Consider the following 18506-nt stretch of genomic DNA (forward strand, 5'->3'; position numbering starts at 1 on the left):
GAGAAGGACACGGGGTGAGTTACTCGCTGTGAACCCTCTTCCAAGATTTATTCCTCCCTTAGCCACGGAGCTTTGCAGTGTGTGCAGGAGGTGGCGGCGATCAAACGAAACTCAAAGATCTTTCTTTAGGTTCCAAAAAGAGGATTTATTTAGTGGGTTTGAGCAGTGTAAAATACACAGATGTGAGTGTTGTGGAAGGGGACAGAGGAGCAGGTGAGGCATTCATCAGCTCCTGATCCTGCTGGCACTCCCTGGACAGAGCTCCCGGCGGTTTCAGGCACTTAACTGGAGATAAACACAACAGAGCCACAGAGTTCCCAGGAGAGAAAGGGATGCTGTTTCCCAAGGAGGTTCTGGATTTGAGAAGACACAGCTTTCCCCAGCCTGTGTGCTCCAGGGATGCTTTGGGGGAAGATTCCTTTGGTTTCAGACAGCTCCAGCTCTGCTCTTCACACTTTCAAAGATCTGCATCACTCTGCCCGCTGGGACACAGCCTTCCCTCACAATGGTGATGCCACCTTCCCCGAGAAGGAAGCAGAGTTAGGATAATCCCCAAAGGGGGGAAAGAAAGAGTTGGGGATCCAACATCATGGGCCAGTTCAAGCCAGAGGAATCAACAGGACATCCAAATGCTAACTTTGTGTGGCAGGAGGAGCAGGAGCTTGGCCAGAGAGAAACTCCCACCACCACCACTGCCCCCACACTTCTGTGTCCAGGAGCTGAGTTTTCCACTCAAGAATCCCACTCAAATGCCATCCCCCATCCAGCCAACACCTTGTGCTGGTACCTGGGTGTGGGTGGCCTCCTGGAACCTCTTTATTCTTGGTGGTCCCCACGGGGTCCCCACCCCTCCTCACCCACCCTCCCCAGTGAAGCGTTTCTGCTCTCAGAAGGCAGATTTTGCTTGCACAACTCTGTTTCTCCTCAGTGCCTTGTTCTCTGTCAACACAGAGGTCCTCCAAGGACATCTTTTGTTTATTCCTCTTCATCAACATGTTTGCAAATGTCCGGGCACTCAAGAAGTGTTACTCTTGGAGCAGGCTGTGCTGCCAGATTGATACTATTGAAAGGAATGGAAACATCCCAGGAAAAATGCAGTTCCTGACACAGAGAGGGTGGTTCTTACACTCACTTTCATCAATCTGGGTGCAGTTGACCACAGTTGAAGCCACCACCTCATCAGATTCTCCATCACACAGAACACCCTCCAGCTTCTGGCCCAGGCGCCTGTAGGGAAAATACAACAACAACAAAACCTCCACAGGACCTCAGGTGCCATCCTGCTGGAGCTTCCCCTCAGCACAGGGCATCACATTGTCCCCTCTAGCCCCCCTCAGCCCAGGGACTCACGAGATGACCATGTCATGGTGGGTGCTGTCCACCTCCCCGCTGGGGTTGGCAGAGGTGATGGCCAAGGGCCCCGTCATGTCGATGAGGTGCACCAGGACTGTCAGGTCAGGCACTCTGATCATGATGCTGTCCTGAGTTCCCACCCTGCTGTAGCCAGCTCCAACCCCTGGAATGACAGGCAAGAGGCAAGAGTGGCACCGTCCCTGGTGTGGCATCAGAAGGAGACCTCCTGCTTTCTCTCTCTCTGCAGGTGACCCTGTGCTGCACCCCGAGGGAAATCACCACTCCCTGATGAGTTTTAGAAAAGTTTCTTGATCAGAAATCCACAAGTCTGTAAGATTTTGGGACTGGCTGTGGGAGGGAGGGAAGGATGCGTGGCTGGAGACCAGCACAGCTGACCTCATGGACATGGGATCTCCCTCCACCAGTTGCTGAGTTCTGGTGATGGGGACCTGCCCTCCCACCCCTGCCACTGACCCCCCAAAGCCTGGCCTGAAGGGGACTCATGGGCTTTGACTTTGTCCCTGCAGTAGGAAGGGAGAGATGGGATGGCCCAGAGGAACTTCATCCCCTTGGGCCCTCTCCTCTGCTGCTCCACCTGGGGGTTGCTCATCCCAAGCCAACAGCCCGGAAGAGGTGACCCTCCCAGGGTGATGATTCTCCCTTCCTTCCAGTCTGACTGGCTTAAAGACATCACCAGCAGAGCTCCTGCTGCTACTGAGTCACTCCAGCCCATCAACACCCTCTGCTAAACCTTTCCCTCAGAGCCCCAGAGATGAATCTTCAGGATGCAGTGAGCAGAACCCCACTGGCACCCAAAAGGGAGTGTGGGTTGCAGACCTGCTGCCTTGGAAGCACAAAAGAGGGAGAGAAGGGCTGTCCTGCTCACCTAACTTCTTCAGCCACTCTCCTTTCCTGATGATGCAGCCGATGCCCCCAGGATAAACGTTCTCCATGAACTCCCAGAGCAGGGGACTGATGGGGGGAGCAGCTGCTCGCAGCTGGTCCAGGTTTGAAATAAAGATGCAGATGGGCTTCTCCTGGGGCCTGTCCTGCAAAAAAAACAAACCAAACCAAACCAAACCAAAACAGGGGGAAATCGATGAGGAGAGGAAGTTTGGGTTGAGAAGATGGACATCCCAGGAGCTCCAAGCAAGGAAGATGCTCTCTCTGCACCAGGGGAGGGAAGGACCCACGTGCTGTGCTCAATGCTACAGCTCAGATCTATGGGTGCAGGTGGCAGAAAAGAGAGGACAGGGATGTGCTGATGGGATCTGGGTGGTGTGTAGCCAAACCCCTGCTTTAGACACCCCCAAGGGACCCCAAGGCTCTGCTCAGCATCAGCAACTTCAACCTCTCCTACACCAGGGAGCTGATTTCCTTCTGACTGGAGCTGGTCTGACTCAGGTCCAAACCCACTGATTCACACCAGAAGAAGGGAGGGAGAACCTCAACCCCTGGAAACCATCCCCTATACCCCCACTTCTCCAGTTCCCAGTGCTTTGAAGCAAGTTTGCTGCCACACCACTGGTGACACGGGGAGGAACAACAGGAGCTCAAACCTCAGCACCAGCTCAGCCCTCATCTGACATCAGTTTCAGCAGGGCCAAGTGACCAAAGAACTGGGCATGGATTTGCATTCTGTTTGGATCATCTCATCCACAGGGAAGGTTGGGGTTGGCACAGCAGCAGGACAGAAGAGACTTGCCTTTGTTGCTGCTGCTCACCCCGAGCTGAGCTCGTCTGTTATGCTTATTTCTCCCCAGGCTCGCCAGGAAATTGCCTCATAGAGAGCAGACAGGGCCAGGCTGCAAAAGTTGTCTTGGAGGTGCAAATTTTGGGGGCTGATTCCAGCACTGAAAGTCTCTCTCTCTCTCTCTCTCTCTCTCTCTCTCTCTCAAAAAAAAAAAAAAAAATCCCACCAAAGAAAACCAAACCCCAAACGCTGGGGGAATTCAGAAACCTGGGATTCTGATTCAGCACTCCATGAGGCAGAGGGGGGGTTTGGACCTTTTCAGGACAAGCATGGGGGTGGTTCCAGGTTAGGTTTGGGCTTTGTCCCCCCCATAGTGCAGGATGTATAGGTGTCTCAATCCCAGTGCCCCATGCCCACAGCAGAAGATGCTTTGCTTTAAGTTGCTCAGCTCAGAAAATCACTTTTTTTGGTGTGGCCACTCATAAGCTCTACCCCTGGTTAAACTTTAAGCCTCAGGAAAAGCTGAAACAAGGGTCTCCTGTTTCTGCTGCTGGCAGGACGCCAGCAGGGGCTGAGTAAGAAGCCAGCACCCCAGCATTCCCACCTTGATCCTGTAGACCTTCTCAATAGCTTGAGGGTGCTTGCAGGAGGCTGCCAGAGCATACACGGTGTCAGTGGGGACCCCACACACTGCCCCAGTGTTCAGCAGATCAGCAATGGTCCTCAGGCCACTGGTACAGTGGGACCTGGGGCAGAGGCAGGGTGGAGGAGCCTCGGTGTCCTTCTCAGAGCTCACAACCTGGCAACAAGCAGGAGGCAACAAATCCATCACCGTGGGAAGAAGCAGGCACACGAAACACAAGGCAGGATTCAGACCAGGCAGGTTCCTGCCATGCTCCAAGGTGATCCAAGGGCAGAGGCAGCACTTGGAAGGATGCTGCACGTAAAGTAGGTGAGATGAATCACAGAGGAGCAGTGACTAGTTCTGTCCCACAAATAAAGTGAGAGGAACTGATGCTGCATATGAGAGGAGATGAATCCCATCCAGCACAGTGCCTGCTTCCTGCAGGGATAACTGTTCTCCAAAAGGACACGAGGAAACTTGCCTGGGCATCTTAAATCCAGAGGAACTGAGTAATCTCAAGTTTCAAGTGCTTTCTCATGAATCCCCACGGTTAGAAATGCTGACTGGATAAAAATGTTCCTCTGCAGGAACTGTCAGGTCAGACAGCCCAGACAGGAGCTTGGCAGAGGAGGTTTTGGGGTAACTGATGGAGAGGGCAGCCCTTGCTGTCCACTTTGGGAAATGTTTAACTCCCTACTTCCCTGTCCCCAAGGTCGTGGCCTTTAAAACCTTACTCTGCCCACAGTTTTTGGAGATGGCTAATTCCCCAGGACCCTGGAGCCAGGCACCTTGGAGCCAGGCAGGGGTTTTGGAGGTATCCCTGCCTTTTCCCCAGGTTTCCATGCATGGGATTGATGGGAGGGAGCTTCCTTTCAGCTCCTGGTTCCCTGCAGAAGTGTGGTGACTGGAACACCAAGTGGCACTAAGGGATCCAAAGGAAGGATATGCCATAGAAGCTGGAACTCCTTTAGATAAGACCAAAGCCCCAGGATACCCCTCCTGGCCAGGGAAGCTCCAGCATCATGCAAGAAGTTTCTTACTGTCAGCAGAGGGGGTCCCATCATCACGAGATCCTTCCCAAACATGCAGTTTGTGAGGGATGCTGTGGCTCCATAGAAGCAGATGATGCTGAGGATGCTTAGCATCACAGCTGGGAAAAAACCAAAACACCAAAACCATAAACAGAGAGGCAAAAGCTGGAAGGGTGATGATAGAGTTCTCTCCTCTTCTGCATCCCCCAGCTTCCCAGCATTGCAAACTCACTCTTGTTTTTCCTGTCACGCAGCACTTGCAGTCCAGCATATTTGTGGGTCTAAAAATCCATGGCATTTCCATGGCATTTCCATGGCATTTCCATGGCATTTCCATGGCATTTCCATGGCATTTCCATGGCATTTCCCACCTCAGCAGCTCTTGCCTTCTTTTTTTTTTTTTTTTTTTTTTTTTAAATCCTGGCAGAAAACCTCCTACAAAGCATCTTGCTGAAACCCTTCATGTAACTACAGATAATAAACCCCTCACTGGCTGCAGAGCCAAAGCTGGGATGGGACTGCAGCCATCCACCCCAAATTCACCCCAGAACTCACTCTCGAGTGGCAGAGGGAGGTTCTCCAAGGTGAAGAGCAGAAAGCAAACGGTCAGGAGCTCCACTCCCAGGGTCAGGCAGAGAAGCACCACGTTGAAAGAGGAAGCTGGGGAAAGAAAAGGAATCACCAGGGACTGGTATCAGAGAAGGACCCATAAAACCAGGTGTGGAACAGCAGAACTGCTCCTCAAGCAGCTCCATCTTCTTTGTTTCAACGGAGGGGTCCCTGCTGTGACTTCCCAGCTCCCGAAGGAGCAGAGAGGCTCAGCTATGGTTTGTTCAGCCCTCAGATCCAAGAGATGAGCTGCCAAGCCCTTGATCTGCCAGGACACTCTGCTCACATGGAAAACACTCCTCAGGCAGCCAGAGGTTCTGATTTACAGCAGCTGGGCTGGAGGTGACTGTGGACAGACACCAGCGGCCCCATCCCCCTCACACTTTCACCTTATCTGAACCTTTTATTTGCTTTGAAATGTTCTTCCTCTGGGCATTCCTGCTCAGCTCCTGCCCCTGACTGCAGGCAGAACATCTCCGTGCCTAATGAGTCCTGGCAGAGAGCAACCTGAGATGTGCTGAGGGCTCTGACCCCAGGTACCCCCCAGCAAACAGCCACACGGGGTGCTGCCACTTACCTAAAATCACCAAGAAAGCGTTGAGCACCAAAAAGGCAACAGACCCAGCTCTGAAGCTTCCCCTGTTCTCCTCACTGATGTTCACCAAGTGGCCTGCAACAGGAGCAGGGGACGTGGCTGTGAGCAAAGCCCCCAGGGCAGTGGGACAAGAGGCTGAGCATCCCTGCAGCTGGAGGGACTGCAAACCAAAGCAGCTGAGGGATAAGGAGAACCTGTCCCACCCAAACCTCACAGCAACACAAAGCATTTTAGGGATCAGCTGAAGGGTGGTGATGGCTGCCCAAAAAGGATTTTACCTCCAGCTTGTAATAAATGAGCTCTGGCTGAAAGCATTAACAGCTTCTGGCTGGTAACAGCTTCTTGCAAGAGCTTTCCTCACAGGTGTTTCCTTTACTAGGACCTGGCAGGGAGGCTGGAGGAACATGCTGCCCACCTGGAGCTAAATGAGGCCTTTAAAAGCCCAGCTCATCACTCCGAGGTCTGCTATGGCCAACTGAGATGAATTGCTCCAGGTTCCTGAAGGGTAAACCCAGAACCTGGAGGCTTCCACTGCCTAAAAAGCATCTCCTGAACTGTTATTCTGGGATATCAGCCTGGAGGCAGTCTGAGGACTGTCTCATAAAGGCTGGGTGGGAAAACCTTGACCTCTGTTGGAGTTGAAGACACGGCTTAGAGTCCTGCAGCTGTGAAGGCACCAAGTGACTGCAGCAATGACCATCAACCCTCTGAATACCAGCTTGGGTGTTACCTTTTTACTAAGAGGAATGGGGGTAAACTGGGTGTCACTGAATCTCCTGGGAGAAGGAATTCTCTTGGAGATCTGAAGTTGCCTTAAAACATCCCCCTTTTGTCTTTATTTTTATTTTTTGTGTAAGCAAAGTGTTATTCCTTGCCTTGGGTTACCTGCAAAGCGAAGCCAGGTCCACGCTCCCCAGAAGACAGCGTAGCAGAACGGAAGGATGCACCCAAACCTCCTCCCTCCTTGGACCTGGATCCTGCAGACGTAGAGCTGCATGATGACTCCTGGGATGAGCACGGAGGGCAGGGAGAGCTGCTGCCTGCTGGGGTCACTCCAGCTCCCCTGGATGGCTGAGAGGGCAGCCAGCCCATTGCAGATGTAGAAGAAGGCATCTGGCACTTGAGTGCTGGTGCCGCTTGGGAAGTCCTTGGACCTCGTGAGGAAGACTCTGGCAGCCATCAGCGTGGTTTGGAGAGCTGAGCTGGACATGGCCTGTGGACCCGTGGGAATCAAAGCCTTCTCACCGATGGAGTTGATGAGGCTGGCGAAGGTGGCATAGGTGGAGAGAGCCACACAAAGGCTGCAGGCAGCCCCCAGGAAGAGGTAAGAGCCTGGCGTGGGGATCTGGTGGATGGAGGAGGCCGCCAGGAGGACGAAGGAGAAGTTTTGCAGCATCTCCAGGGTATCTCTGTGGGCAGACATCAGGAGGAGCAGGCAGGCTGTGGCCAGGAAGAACCATCCTCCAAACATCCCCATCCTGCTGTGCTGAGCCTCGGGCAGCCCCGGGAAGGCGGTGAGGGTGAACTCCTCCCAAGCCATCACCAGCCAGAAGAGGCTGTGGACGCCGAGCTTGGTGGTGCAGTAGGCATCACCTCTCAGGTAGCTGTAGAAGCTGGAGAGCAGCTGGCAGCTGGAGATGATGGATATCCACGCTGCTCCGAGGCAGAAGGTCTGCACGTACCCGAAGAAGTAGAAGGCAAACAGAAAAGCAGAGACGGTGTCGCAGATGTTGCCCAGGGCCATGGGCTCAGCGTACTTCGTGTTCTTCTTCTTTTCTTCCCCGATGGCCTTGGAGGAGCCTTTCTGCCCTGAGCCCAGCAGCAGGATGTTGAAGAGGGGGTGCCCGAAGCCCGGCAGGATGTGCCGTTGGGTGATGCCCTTGAAGAGCAGAGCCAGGGCCCCGTACAGCCCGCAGAGGACGATGCCGAGCTCGGTGACGCCCGAGACCACCAGGGCCCACTGCCCAAACAACGCCACGGCCTCGAACACCAGAGCCAGGGCTATGGCCCCGAACATGAAGGGCATGATGTAGTTCACTGTGGCCGAGCAGAAGGAGAGGATGAAGGAGATGGAGATGTAGGCCACCAGCCCGGCCACCGCGCTCTGGCTGGCAGAGAGGTGGGCCATGCCCGTGGGCAGGAGGTGGGTGCTGTTCCCCACAGAGAGGGTGAAGTTCTGCGGAGAGGGGTAGGAGGCCACGATGATGCGGGTGGCCCCGAAGCTGCTCCACAGGGAGGAGAAGGTGAGGAAGGCTGCACCTCCTAGGTGGTCATACTTCCGGAAGGCAAGAAATCCTGCCAGGAGCTGGACAAAGCCTCCAATCAGGATGAGGTGGACACCTGAGAAACGGGTGAAGAGGTCAGAAAGGAAGTGGCACACGAGAAGGGTTGAGGTGCAGGAGGCAGTGCAGCATCTCCAAGCTCTGGGGGACACCCCACCACAGGTCCCATCTGGCCTGTGACCAACCATATGGCTTCTGTCTTCACATCCCTCCCCACCCTTGGGACAAATTTCTGTGCTGAGCCTTGGTGCGTGGCCACCGAGCCCCTCGGTGTGGCAAGCAAGTCCAGGAGGTGTTTGGATCTATGAAGGTGGGGGAGTGGCTCATGAAATGTTAAGACTGGATTCCTGATGGAGTTGTTGGGAAAGGAAGAGGAGCCATCCATCCTTTAGGAGGACACAGACCTCCTGACCATTGGATGAAGCCCCCCTTCCCCTCCCTGCCCCACCAGTGCCGTCTGTTGGCTCACGGGGATGACCCTCGAAGATGTGCACGGGAATTTCACCTCCTCCCGGCAGCCCCTCAGCCCCCAGGTGGGCAGCACCACCACCCACCTGCCAGGATGTCCTCTCCTCCCTGTGGCCTGAGGCCAGTGTGCACCACGGCCAGGTTCTGCAGGCAGAGGAGGAAGGCGCTGACCACGTTTGCCAGGAGCCCCAGCACCGCCGGTTCGCTGTAGAAGACGGCGGCGAAACCCGCGGCGCTCGCCATGGCCTTTTCAGACAAAACAAAGAACCTCGGCCCTCGCCCCCACAACCTCGACGTCGGCCACGTCTAGACCGGCCCTGCTTTGGCTCGGGCTCTCTGCCAACCTTCAGAGCCCTGCTCCAAAGAGGGAGAAGCTGGTGACAGGCTCAGGTGTTGCCATCGTTGCCTCCCCACTCGTCGCTCCAGACAAAGGCTCGATTCAAAGGAGAAATTTAGGTGCCTACTTTCCGGAGTCCTATCCAGAAAAAACACACACAACCTTATTTAAGCTCCCAGGATTTCTGGCAAAAACATGTTTAGGTGCCCCAAAGCGCTGCAGGTGGTGGTGATGGTTCCTGCCCCCTCTTCTCCAGGCTGCTGGAGATGGAGAGGTATGAATAGCCCAACACAAACCAACAAACACTCAGACGAAACCCACAAGGTATTTTTTGAGCCGTTCCAGGACATTTCTTATCCACTGTTGCAGACAAACAGGCAGGCACGACGCACACATACACAGTCTCCCTTTCCAGATGGAATTTTCCAGCTCCATCCCTTTCTTGAAGCCCTAATGACTAAATCATCTATTTTCAAACCCTTCATATTTCTGCCATTAACTCGTCTGTTTGCCGGCAGCCCCCACATTTCCATTCCTCTGCACTCCTGGGTACCAGGAGCCGGAGTTTGCTCTCTGGAGGTTTCTGTGAGGAAACAAAGATGAAAATAAAACAGCAATGTTCTTGTTGTCCTCCTATTTTTAGAAGGAGCTGGACCAGGAGCAAGTGATGTATTCTGTCCTCAGCCACTCCAAAAAGCCTCTTGGAAGGCAGGGGAAGCAGCACTGCCACTGGTAAGGGAAGCGAGGAGGAGTTGGAGGGGCACCACCCAAAGGAGAAATGGTTTTGTGAATATTAATGATCCTAAATCCCAGTGTCTGCTCTTAAAGTGTTCCCGGGAAAACCTCAGTCACTCTTAGGCTCTTTTGTTCCTTTAACCCCTCCGTGTTCCCCTTCCCTCCATTGATTCTACAGGGTGTAATTCTCACCAAGCTGCAGAGCAGAGGATAAGGTGACCCTGAAGAGCTTGGAACTGGCTGAATGACTTAAACTCTCCTGAAATGTGGGAACTTTCAAGTGGACCATGGGGGTGGGGTGAGGTGAGGGGTGGGCTCAATTAATTAATTCAGTTATTTGGTTGTAGTAGAAGTTCAATTTTGCTGAGGATTTTTTGGCTCAGAAAAAGAGAGGCACCAAATCTCTCTTTCAACAGCAGACATCTGCATAAACCACGGGCTTGACGAATGGGGCACTCTTAGGAGGAGCTGAGCAGCTGCTGTGGAGTCCATGCTATATGTATATTTATATTTTTAAGTGACACTGACATATAAATAAGCGCTTTGGGCTCCCATGGTTATAGTTGGAGGAGGGCCACAACATTAAATTCCTCCAGATGTTTCTCTCTCCAGTGGCTCCGGCAGCGGCTTTCGAGGCACGCGGCAGCAAGCCCCTGGTTGTGTTGGTGGCTGGGGGAGGATGAGGTGTGTTTCTGGGGGAGGAAGAGGGGCCTGCCAGGGGACTGGTTTGCAGAGGTTGTTTTTAAATATGCCAAGGCTCATTTGGTTGGTGGTTCCTGTGTCATGAGCCATGTGAGAGGTTTTAGAGCCCGTGACACGCAGTGTGGTTTTGGTTTGGGTGAGGAGACACAACCAACAGGTGGGTCAACCTTCCTAGGGCATCTGAGGAGGTGAGAAAGAAATACCAGGATATTTCAGGCTATGGAGGTGTAAAGGGGAAGGAAGTGAGAGGATTTAGACCAAGACATGGAAAAGGAGGAGGAAGAAGGAGCTTCCCTTGGGAGGAAAAGGTTTTGGGGTTGGAAACAGCTGCAGAGCTCCTCACTGCTTGCACGTACCCACCACGTCTCCCCATGCACTGCAACCACAGACCTGGGGTCCTTGTCCCCAGACCAACCCAGCCCTTGGGTGTTGCTTCACTCCCTCTGCCCTTGGGGGGGGGGGGTTTAAGAGCTCTCTGTGCACCCAGGGTCCCAGCCAGCACGGCCACTCTCCAGGAAACCGCAGGGGTGGAAGTGTCCCCACTGTGAGGAGGAACCTGGAAACCTGCCCAGCCTTTTGGAGAGCAGCTCTACTAAAGGAAGGGGCAGCCCGGGGTCACCCTTCCCTTGCACAAACCCCTTGTGCAGCACAAAGGCAAAGCCACCTTTCACACCCCCACACTCCCCAACCTCCTCCCTCTTCTTTTCTTTTCCTCCTTCTCCTGGGGTTTGCAGAAGTGGCTTCTGAGGTCCTCCCTCCATCCTGGCTCCTCCATCTCTGAGCTGTGCCCACGTGGTGCCCAGGGAGCTGCAGCCTCCCTGCCACCTTTTCCTTGTCTTGCTGCCTTGTCCTCAGCAGCTCCCTTCCCCCTCTCCAAAAGGGGACATTCCCCTCGGTGTCCCCTTTCCATCCTGCAGTTCCACCTGGGCTTTTGCGGACACCTCTGGAGGCATCAGCTCTGTTCTCCCAGCTCCTGCCTGCCCTGCTTTTCCTTGACTGTCAGTGGACATTGGACGTTGTCTCATGGGAGGCTGGAGCGAGGCTTTAGGGCACGGATGCAAACACCAAGGTGTGAAATTCTCAGGCACTTTCTCCCTGGTGGCATTTGGACACTTTTTCCATCCCACCTCGTTAAGCATAAGGATTGTTTAGGTAGCCCTGAGAAAACCCCACAGCAGGAGAGGGAAGCACGATGCTTTCTGGGGAGAAGCACACAGCAAAGATGAACAGTGCACAGCAACACCCTGCAGCTGGATTCAGCATTCCAACCCTGACCCTCCTCTGCTGGAAACCAACACGAAGCCTCCTCAGATGCATTGCTGCACCCACAGGAACCGAGTGGGCTGGTGGTGAGCAGCAAATCCCAGCTGGTTTTTACACACAAGGTGCATCACCCCCTGTTGCTATCTACACCCCCACACCCCAAAACCCAACCATTCCCATAGGGTCCCAACATCTGGCAGCTCCAGGGCTCCTCATCCTCTCTAAGGTTTCAATGACCCAGCAGCACAGAGCCCATGAGGAGGAGGAGGAGAGCCACAGAAAGCTCCAGCCAAAGGACAAAACCCCTTTCAAGGAAAGCATCAAAGAAAAACCACCACTGGCACACTCCTCCCACTGCAGCCTGGATTTACCTGGTTTGGTGACACTTCTGCTCAATGGGAGGATGCTCTTGTCCCTCTCATTTCCTGGTGAGTACCAGTTTTATAGTCCTCCTCGGGAGGAGGAGCCTGGGGCCGGTTGCTTCACCCATTGGCACCTGTGGAATTTTTGGAGACAGGAATTTCCTTGAACCTTGTCAGTTATTGTCTAAAGTCTTTTTTTTATTATTATTATTATTATTATTTCCTGAAACCAGGGTGCAGCGGGGGTGGGGGGTGGGGGGGTCCCTTCTGTTGAGCAGAGGAAAAACCACCCCTCCTCATCAATTCCCCCCACCCTCTCTGTCCCCAGAGACTGATGTCATCATGTTTGAAATTCAGCTGCAAGGGGAAAAAAAAAAACAACAAAACACCAAACCCAAAAGGCAAATGGCCTTTCAGAAGCATATATAAACCCCGAGAGCCAAGCACCTTGCAGACACCTCTGCCATCCCTCTGAGCGAGAGCAGTGCCGAGCTGGGACCCAGCAGTGGGAACAGCCACCACCATGGTCTACTTCAGCTTCCAGGTAACTCCTGTTGCACCTCCAGACACTTTCCACCTCTGAGTTTTCCTCTTTTCCCTCTGAAGGAGATAAATGTTGTTTTGCAGGCGGTTCCTCAACAGGTCAAAACTTGTCGTGACATTAAATGGTAACAAACTCAGCTGGTTTCCAGGGACACTTTACTCACAGTTACCAATATCTTTGCTCCATGCCTGCCCCTTTTATCCATGCCAGATGTGTTCTGCACAGTGCCACTCTGGGGCTTGTTGTTTTTGGGTGGTTTATCTTATTCCCCCCCATCCTCCCTGGGCAGCAAGAGGATTTGATGGCAGGTCTGTGAAGGCTGTGCTGTCCCTTCTCCTGGATGGCTTCGTTTCTTGGCACTCCTGCTGGACTCAGCTTTGGAAAATACCATTTATTTTTTTCTTTCCTGCCTTAAACACGGAGCTCATTCCACCCGCTCGTTTGATCTGCCTGACAAACCCTGGCTTGGAGGCACAACCGGGAAAACGGCTCCGAAAAAGCCCCAGCAGCTTTAGGTGACAACTTCTTCTTCTTCTTCTCTGCCTTTGCTCTAGAAATCCCAGAAGTTCCTGGCGAGCTCCCGGCAAGTTCACAAAACTGCTGCTCACGGTTTGTATCTCTGCAGGGCATCCTCTCGGGGGGTTTTTTTTTTTTTGTTTTTATTTTTTAAGGAGCATCCCCAAATAACCACACCACGGCTTTTAAAAGCAACAACAACAAGAGAGGAATGTGGTGGGTGAAGTGGGCTGAGATAAAGCCCTCACTCAGGCTTTTTGGAAGAGGAAGCAACACCCTGGGGGCAGGGGAGGGGGGGGGAGTCCTGTGGGGGTTTTTGAGGAGCAAAGAGAAAAGCAACAAGTGGTAAAAACGCTACTGGTTACCCCTGTGCTGAACAAGAAAGTCGAACTGATTTGGAACCAGACTTTCCAAATTCTTACTCTTTGGCCATAAGTGTGAGAGATTTCAATGGGAGCTGCCAGATCCTTAGCTCCCAGCTTGGGGGTTGCTGGCAGGGGTGCCTGGCTCACTCCCTGCTCTCTTCTCCACCCCCCCCCCCCAGTTTCTCTGCTGCAGCCAAGTCAAACAGAACTTTGCTGGGCAGCCACTTGGTTTATTGCATATTTGCCTAATAATTCAAACAAATTCGACAAATGGTGGTTGGTGAACATGTGAGAACAAGAGAACCGCGGATAATCTGTGCAGGTTTGCTCCTGGGCAGAGCTTTATTTTATTAATTTTATTTTATTAAGTGGGACAAAAGCCACCAGAGTCATGAAATGCTTTTACCTGAAGGGTTAAAAAAAAGCCAAAACACTTCCTCCTGAAGTGTTTGAGTTTGGTGAGGGGAGGAATAAAAGTGGGTTTTATGGGTGTGCTGATTTTCCCTCCAGCTTCTCCAACCCCATCCAACTTCAGCCTCTGTTGGTTTGGTTTTAGTTTGTTTTTTTTTTTCATCTGCTGAGGCTGAGGATGCTCCCAGGGCAGGCACAGATTTTCTGTTCTCAGCTGCAGGTTTCCAGGCTGCTGGGATTGCAGAACCCAAGGGCTCCAGGGAGCTCTGCAAGGGGGGAATTTTGTCCCCATGAGTCACGGGGCGCTGGGATCCTGGGCTGTGTTTGTGGGAGGGTTTTAGGTGAGCCCAGCAGGGAGTGAGTCAGCCAGGGTGACATTTAAGGATGAATACAGGCTGGGGAAACTGGGGAATGCTCTTTTTAAAAATTATTTTATTTTATTTATTTTATTGGGATGTTTTCTGCTCTGAAAACATTAAGTGTCAGGCTGGAGCTGCTGGGTTTTGATGGGGTTTCCTGTAAGAGGCTGAAGCAAAGTGTTTTTGTTTTCATGATTCTTCGTTTTAAACTTTTTCATGGGGTTTGTTTCTTTTGGCCATCAATGCCATTTTCTAAATCTGTATCCAAACGTGTGTACCCCCCCTCCCCCCAATCCAGACACACCTCTGTGTAGACATTTGCAGTCATGCAAGCACAGCTAGAGCTGAATTTTCGGGTTTTCCTGCTCTGGGGTACAATCTCAAAATGAGACTTTATAAATGATAACAGGTCTTGAGAGTGATCATCCTAGGAATTATAAATTTATCCAAACAAAAAAGCAATTTGAAGCCAAGGTCCTGAAGCCCCAGGAGGTGACTCTGGGCCCAGATGACCTGGGGACAGCAGAGGGAAGCTGTAGGTCACCTCCCAGGGCCATGTGCAGCCTGGGACATGCTGAGCAGATCCCCCCGTGCTCTCCAGCTGCCTTTTTGGATAAATTCCACGAAACCAGAGCTGTGAGCTGTCAGCATGTGTCCCAGCCCTGCCTGTACCCCCTCCCCTCTCTCTTGGTGCTGCAGTGGTGTCCAGGAGTGCTCCGGAGCAGCCCGTGACCAGCAGCTTCGCCTCCTTCATCCACGCGGTCCGACCCGAGCACTTGTCCCAGACCGTGTGCCACAGGAGCAAGAGGATGATCCTGGACAGCCTGGGGGTTGGTCTGGTGGGCACCACCACCCACGTCTTCAACATTGCCCTGCAGTACTGCCGGGTAGGAGCAGCCCCAGCCTGGTCCTCCCCCTGACACCACCACCCCCGGGACCCACCCTGGTCTGGGGGCTGGATGTGCAGTAAGAGGGGGCTCTGGCATCACCCAGGGTCCTCACCTGGGTTTTCCTCTCTCCCTTCCACAGGAGCTGTACTCCTCGGTGGCTGTCAGCTCTGTCTATGGGAAGCCAGGGGTGAAGCTCTCCCCCACCCTGGCTGCCTTTACCAACGGGGTGGCGGTAAGGTTGGCCCTGCCAGGAGCAGCTCTGCCTCAAGGGGATGAGAGCTGAGGGAATCAGGATGGTGACTGGGAGGGGACAGGAAGTCATTGGCTCCTCTGGGACCCAGCAGACACCACGGGGGACCGCTGGGTGACTGGGTGGATGTTGTTACAGGGTAGAGTTAGGTGAGAACTTAGGAGGAAAACTTTCCTGTGAGATGCTGAGCCCCTGGCCCAGGTTACCCCCAGAAGCTGTGGCTGCCCCATCCCTGGCAGTGTCTCAGCCCAGGTTGGATGGGGCTTCGAGCAGCCTGGGCTGTGGGAAGTGTCCCTGCCAGGGTTAAATGATCTTGAAGGTCCCTTCCAACCATTCAGGGATTTTATGATTCTCGTATCACCAAGGAGCCTCAGCTTCCAGCCCTCCCACCAGCACATCCTTATCTCTGCTTCTCCTGCAGACTCATTCCATGGATTTTGATGATACCTGGCACCCTGCTACTCACCCCTCAGGGGCTGTTCTGCCAGCTCTTCTGGCAGCTTCCCAGATGCTACCTCCCAGTGCCAAACCCACTGGCATGGATTTCCTGCTGGCATTTAACGTGGGCCTGGAAGTGCAAGGAAGACTCATGCATTTCTCCACTGAGGCTCATGACATTCCTAAAAGGTAAAGCTCCTTTTCTTCAGTGAGTAAGAAGAGAGCTGGTGAGTCCCCTTACAGCCCTGCTCAGGGTTTCAAACTGAGAGTTGAAGCCCATCCAAACTTGGGATCAGGGGGAACCTCACTGAGAGCCAAGTGCCAGTTCTGCCAGAGCTGATCAGGCACCATTTGGTGACATCTTGTCTCAAAAATAACCATCAAGAGAACATCACTGGGTCTGCAGTCTCATCATCTAAACTAACCAGGGCAAGAGCCCAGGACAGGCAGTGGGCTCCAGTCCCTGGAGCAATTTCATCCTCTGCCTGTCCAACAGGCATCCCAAGGGATGGCATCAACCAGCAGCACCTTGGGCACGCTGAGTGAGGACACTTAGTTAGGCTAGGGGGACAAAGTTTGGCTGGATGGACACCACGGGCTGTGCCACCTCCTCTCAGCCAAAGTCAAAAATTGCTTTTTGTAGATGCTGAGCTCACTGTGTTGTCTCTGAGGAAGTTTCAAGTAGACACTTGGTTCTCAGGTGAGAACTGAAACCCAGAGTCAGGTGAGGGATTTCCACTGGATGCCTTGGCAGCTCAGGACCTGGAGGGGTTTCAAAGCCACAGAGATGTGGTGCTGTGGGCCGTGGTTTAGTGGTGACTTTGGCAGTGCTGGGGTAAGGCTTGGACTGGATGATCTTCAAGGTCCTTTCCAACCCAAACCATTCTCCCATCAGCAGGTGGGATGTGTGGGTGCTCCCTGGGCCCGGGCAAGCAGGGGTGCTCATATCTGCCATCCCCCCTTTAGGTTCCACCCTCCCTCAGTGGTGGGCACCATGGGCAGTGCCGCAGCCACCGCCAAGCTGCTGGCTCTCAGCTCAGCCCAGTGCACCCACGCCTTGGGCATCGCCGCCTCGCTGGCAGGGGCACCCATGGCCAACGCTGCCACCCAAGCCAAGCCACTGCACATCGGGAATGCCACCCGCCTGGGCTTCGAGGCAGCACTGCTGGCTGCCCGAGGGATGGAGGCCAACCCCTTGATTCTGGATGACATCCCGGGGTGCTCCGGGTTCAGCGCCTTCTACGGCGTCTACCAACCCAAACCGCTCTCCACGCCCAGTGACCGCCACGAGTTCCTCTTGGAGAAGCAGGATATCGCCTTCAAGAGATTCCCAGCTCACCTGGGGATGCACTGGGTGGTGGATGCTGCCTTGTCTGTCCGGAACCTCTTCATCAACTACGCTGGTTCCTTCTCTCCCTCTCTGATCCGCACCATCGTGCTGAAGATCCCGGTGTCCAAGTACATCAATCGGCCTTTCCCCAGCTCCGAGCACCAGGCCAGGCACTCCTTCCAGTTCAACGCCTGCACTGCCCTCCTGGATGGGGAGGTGGATCTCAGCTCCTTCACCGAGAGCAGCATCCACCGCCAGGAGCTGAGGGAACTGCTGGGCAAAGTGGTGGTGGAGCACCCCGAAGACAACGTGGCCAACTTTGACAAGATGTACGGGGAGGTGGCACTGCTCCTGCACAGCGGGGACGTCCTGACAGGCAAATGTGACACTTTCTATGGGCACTGGAGGAAACCTCTGAGCAAGGAGTCGCTCCTGAAGAAGTTCCGATCCAACGCTTCCCATGTGCTTCCGGAAGAAAAAATAGAAGCCATCATCACTATGGTGGACAACCTGGAGAATCTGCCCGATAGTTCCCAGCTGGCCTGCAGCCTGTGAGGGAACAGCAAGTGGGGTTTGGGCGAAGGATTTGTCCTGGTGAAACTCTGATTCCTCTCTTCATTGGTGCTTTACCCTTGATCTCCAATGACAGGGAAGTTCCCACCCCTGGAAGTCAAAGCAGACACTTCAGTAATACCCAAGGAGCCCGGGAGGCAGGAGCTGTGGCTGGGTCAGGAACTGGGACACAGACTCAATTTCCACTCATGGCTGATGCTGTCTGAGGAGCTGAAAGGCCACCACAGTGACAAAAAATAAATCCCACGGGAACTTGAGAGCCCTGGCATGTCATCTGGAAGTGGTTCTGCAGGAGGAACCCTGTCTGGGTAATCTCAAAGCTGCATTCAAAGGGGTTTTTGTGGTTTTTGGTTGGTTTTTTTTTTTTTCCTCTCATCCTGGGAAGCTCCACTGCAAAGTGTGTGTGTTTTTCTTAGTGCTCTTCTGATCCCTGTTAGCTCATGGTCCCACAGCCCTGCTGGGCAGATGGAAACCCCACCAGGTGCTGCAAACATCCCTGCCTGCAAAACACTCCAGCACAAAGGGATTTGATTTGATTCACTTTTCCAGTATTACTCCCATTTCCCCAGCACTTGGGAAGGGTTTTTCCCTTCTCTGTGTACCAGGGATGGTTCAAAGGCCCTCAAAAGCTGAGGTTCTTTTTTGAAGAAAAGGCAGTGGGTGGGTGAGGAACCCTCCATCAGCCCTGCAGCTCCTGTGGGGAGATTCCTGACTGTCCGAAGGCTCTGTCCCACCACCCCTCCTGCCCAGGCACCTCCTCAGAGGTGGGTCCAGC

General features: G+C 53.6%; 1 protein-coding gene across 1 annotated transcript; it reads left to right on the top strand.

The window, feature by feature from the left end:
* Positions 1-12578: 12578 nt before the first annotated feature.
* LOC103534140 (cis-aconitate decarboxylase) lies at positions 12579-17713 on the top strand. Its single transcript, XM_008500071.1, has 6 exons — positions 12579-12599; positions 13154-13208; positions 14950-15137; positions 15280-15372; positions 15812-16017; positions 16795-17713. The coding sequence occupies exons 1-6, from the start codon at positions 12579-12581 to the stop codon at positions 17711-17713; spliced, it is 1482 nt and encodes a 493-aa protein (XP_008498293.1).
* Positions 17714-18506: the final 793 nt, after the last annotated feature.

This window comes from Calypte anna, chromosome 4, assembly GCF_003957555.1.
Source record: "Calypte anna isolate BGI_N300 chromosome 4, bCalAnn1_v1.p, whole genome shotgun sequence".
Classification (NCBI taxonomy): domain Eukaryota; kingdom Metazoa; phylum Chordata; class Aves; order Apodiformes; family Trochilidae; genus Calypte; species Calypte anna.

Excerpts from the sequence above, each read along its gene's own strand:
- LOC103534140 (XM_008500071.1), top strand. The coding sequence starts at position 12,579 with ATGGTCTACTTCAGCTTCCAG. Across the intron at positions 12,600-13,153 it reads TGGTCTACTTCAGCTTCCAG|AAATCCCAGAAGTTCCTGGC; the intron begins GTAACTCCTGTT and ends CCTTTGCTCTAG. Across the intron at positions 13,209-14,949 it reads TCACAAAACTGCTGCTCACG|TGGTGTCCAGGAGTGCTCCG; the intron begins GTTTGTATCTCT and ends TTGGTGCTGCAG.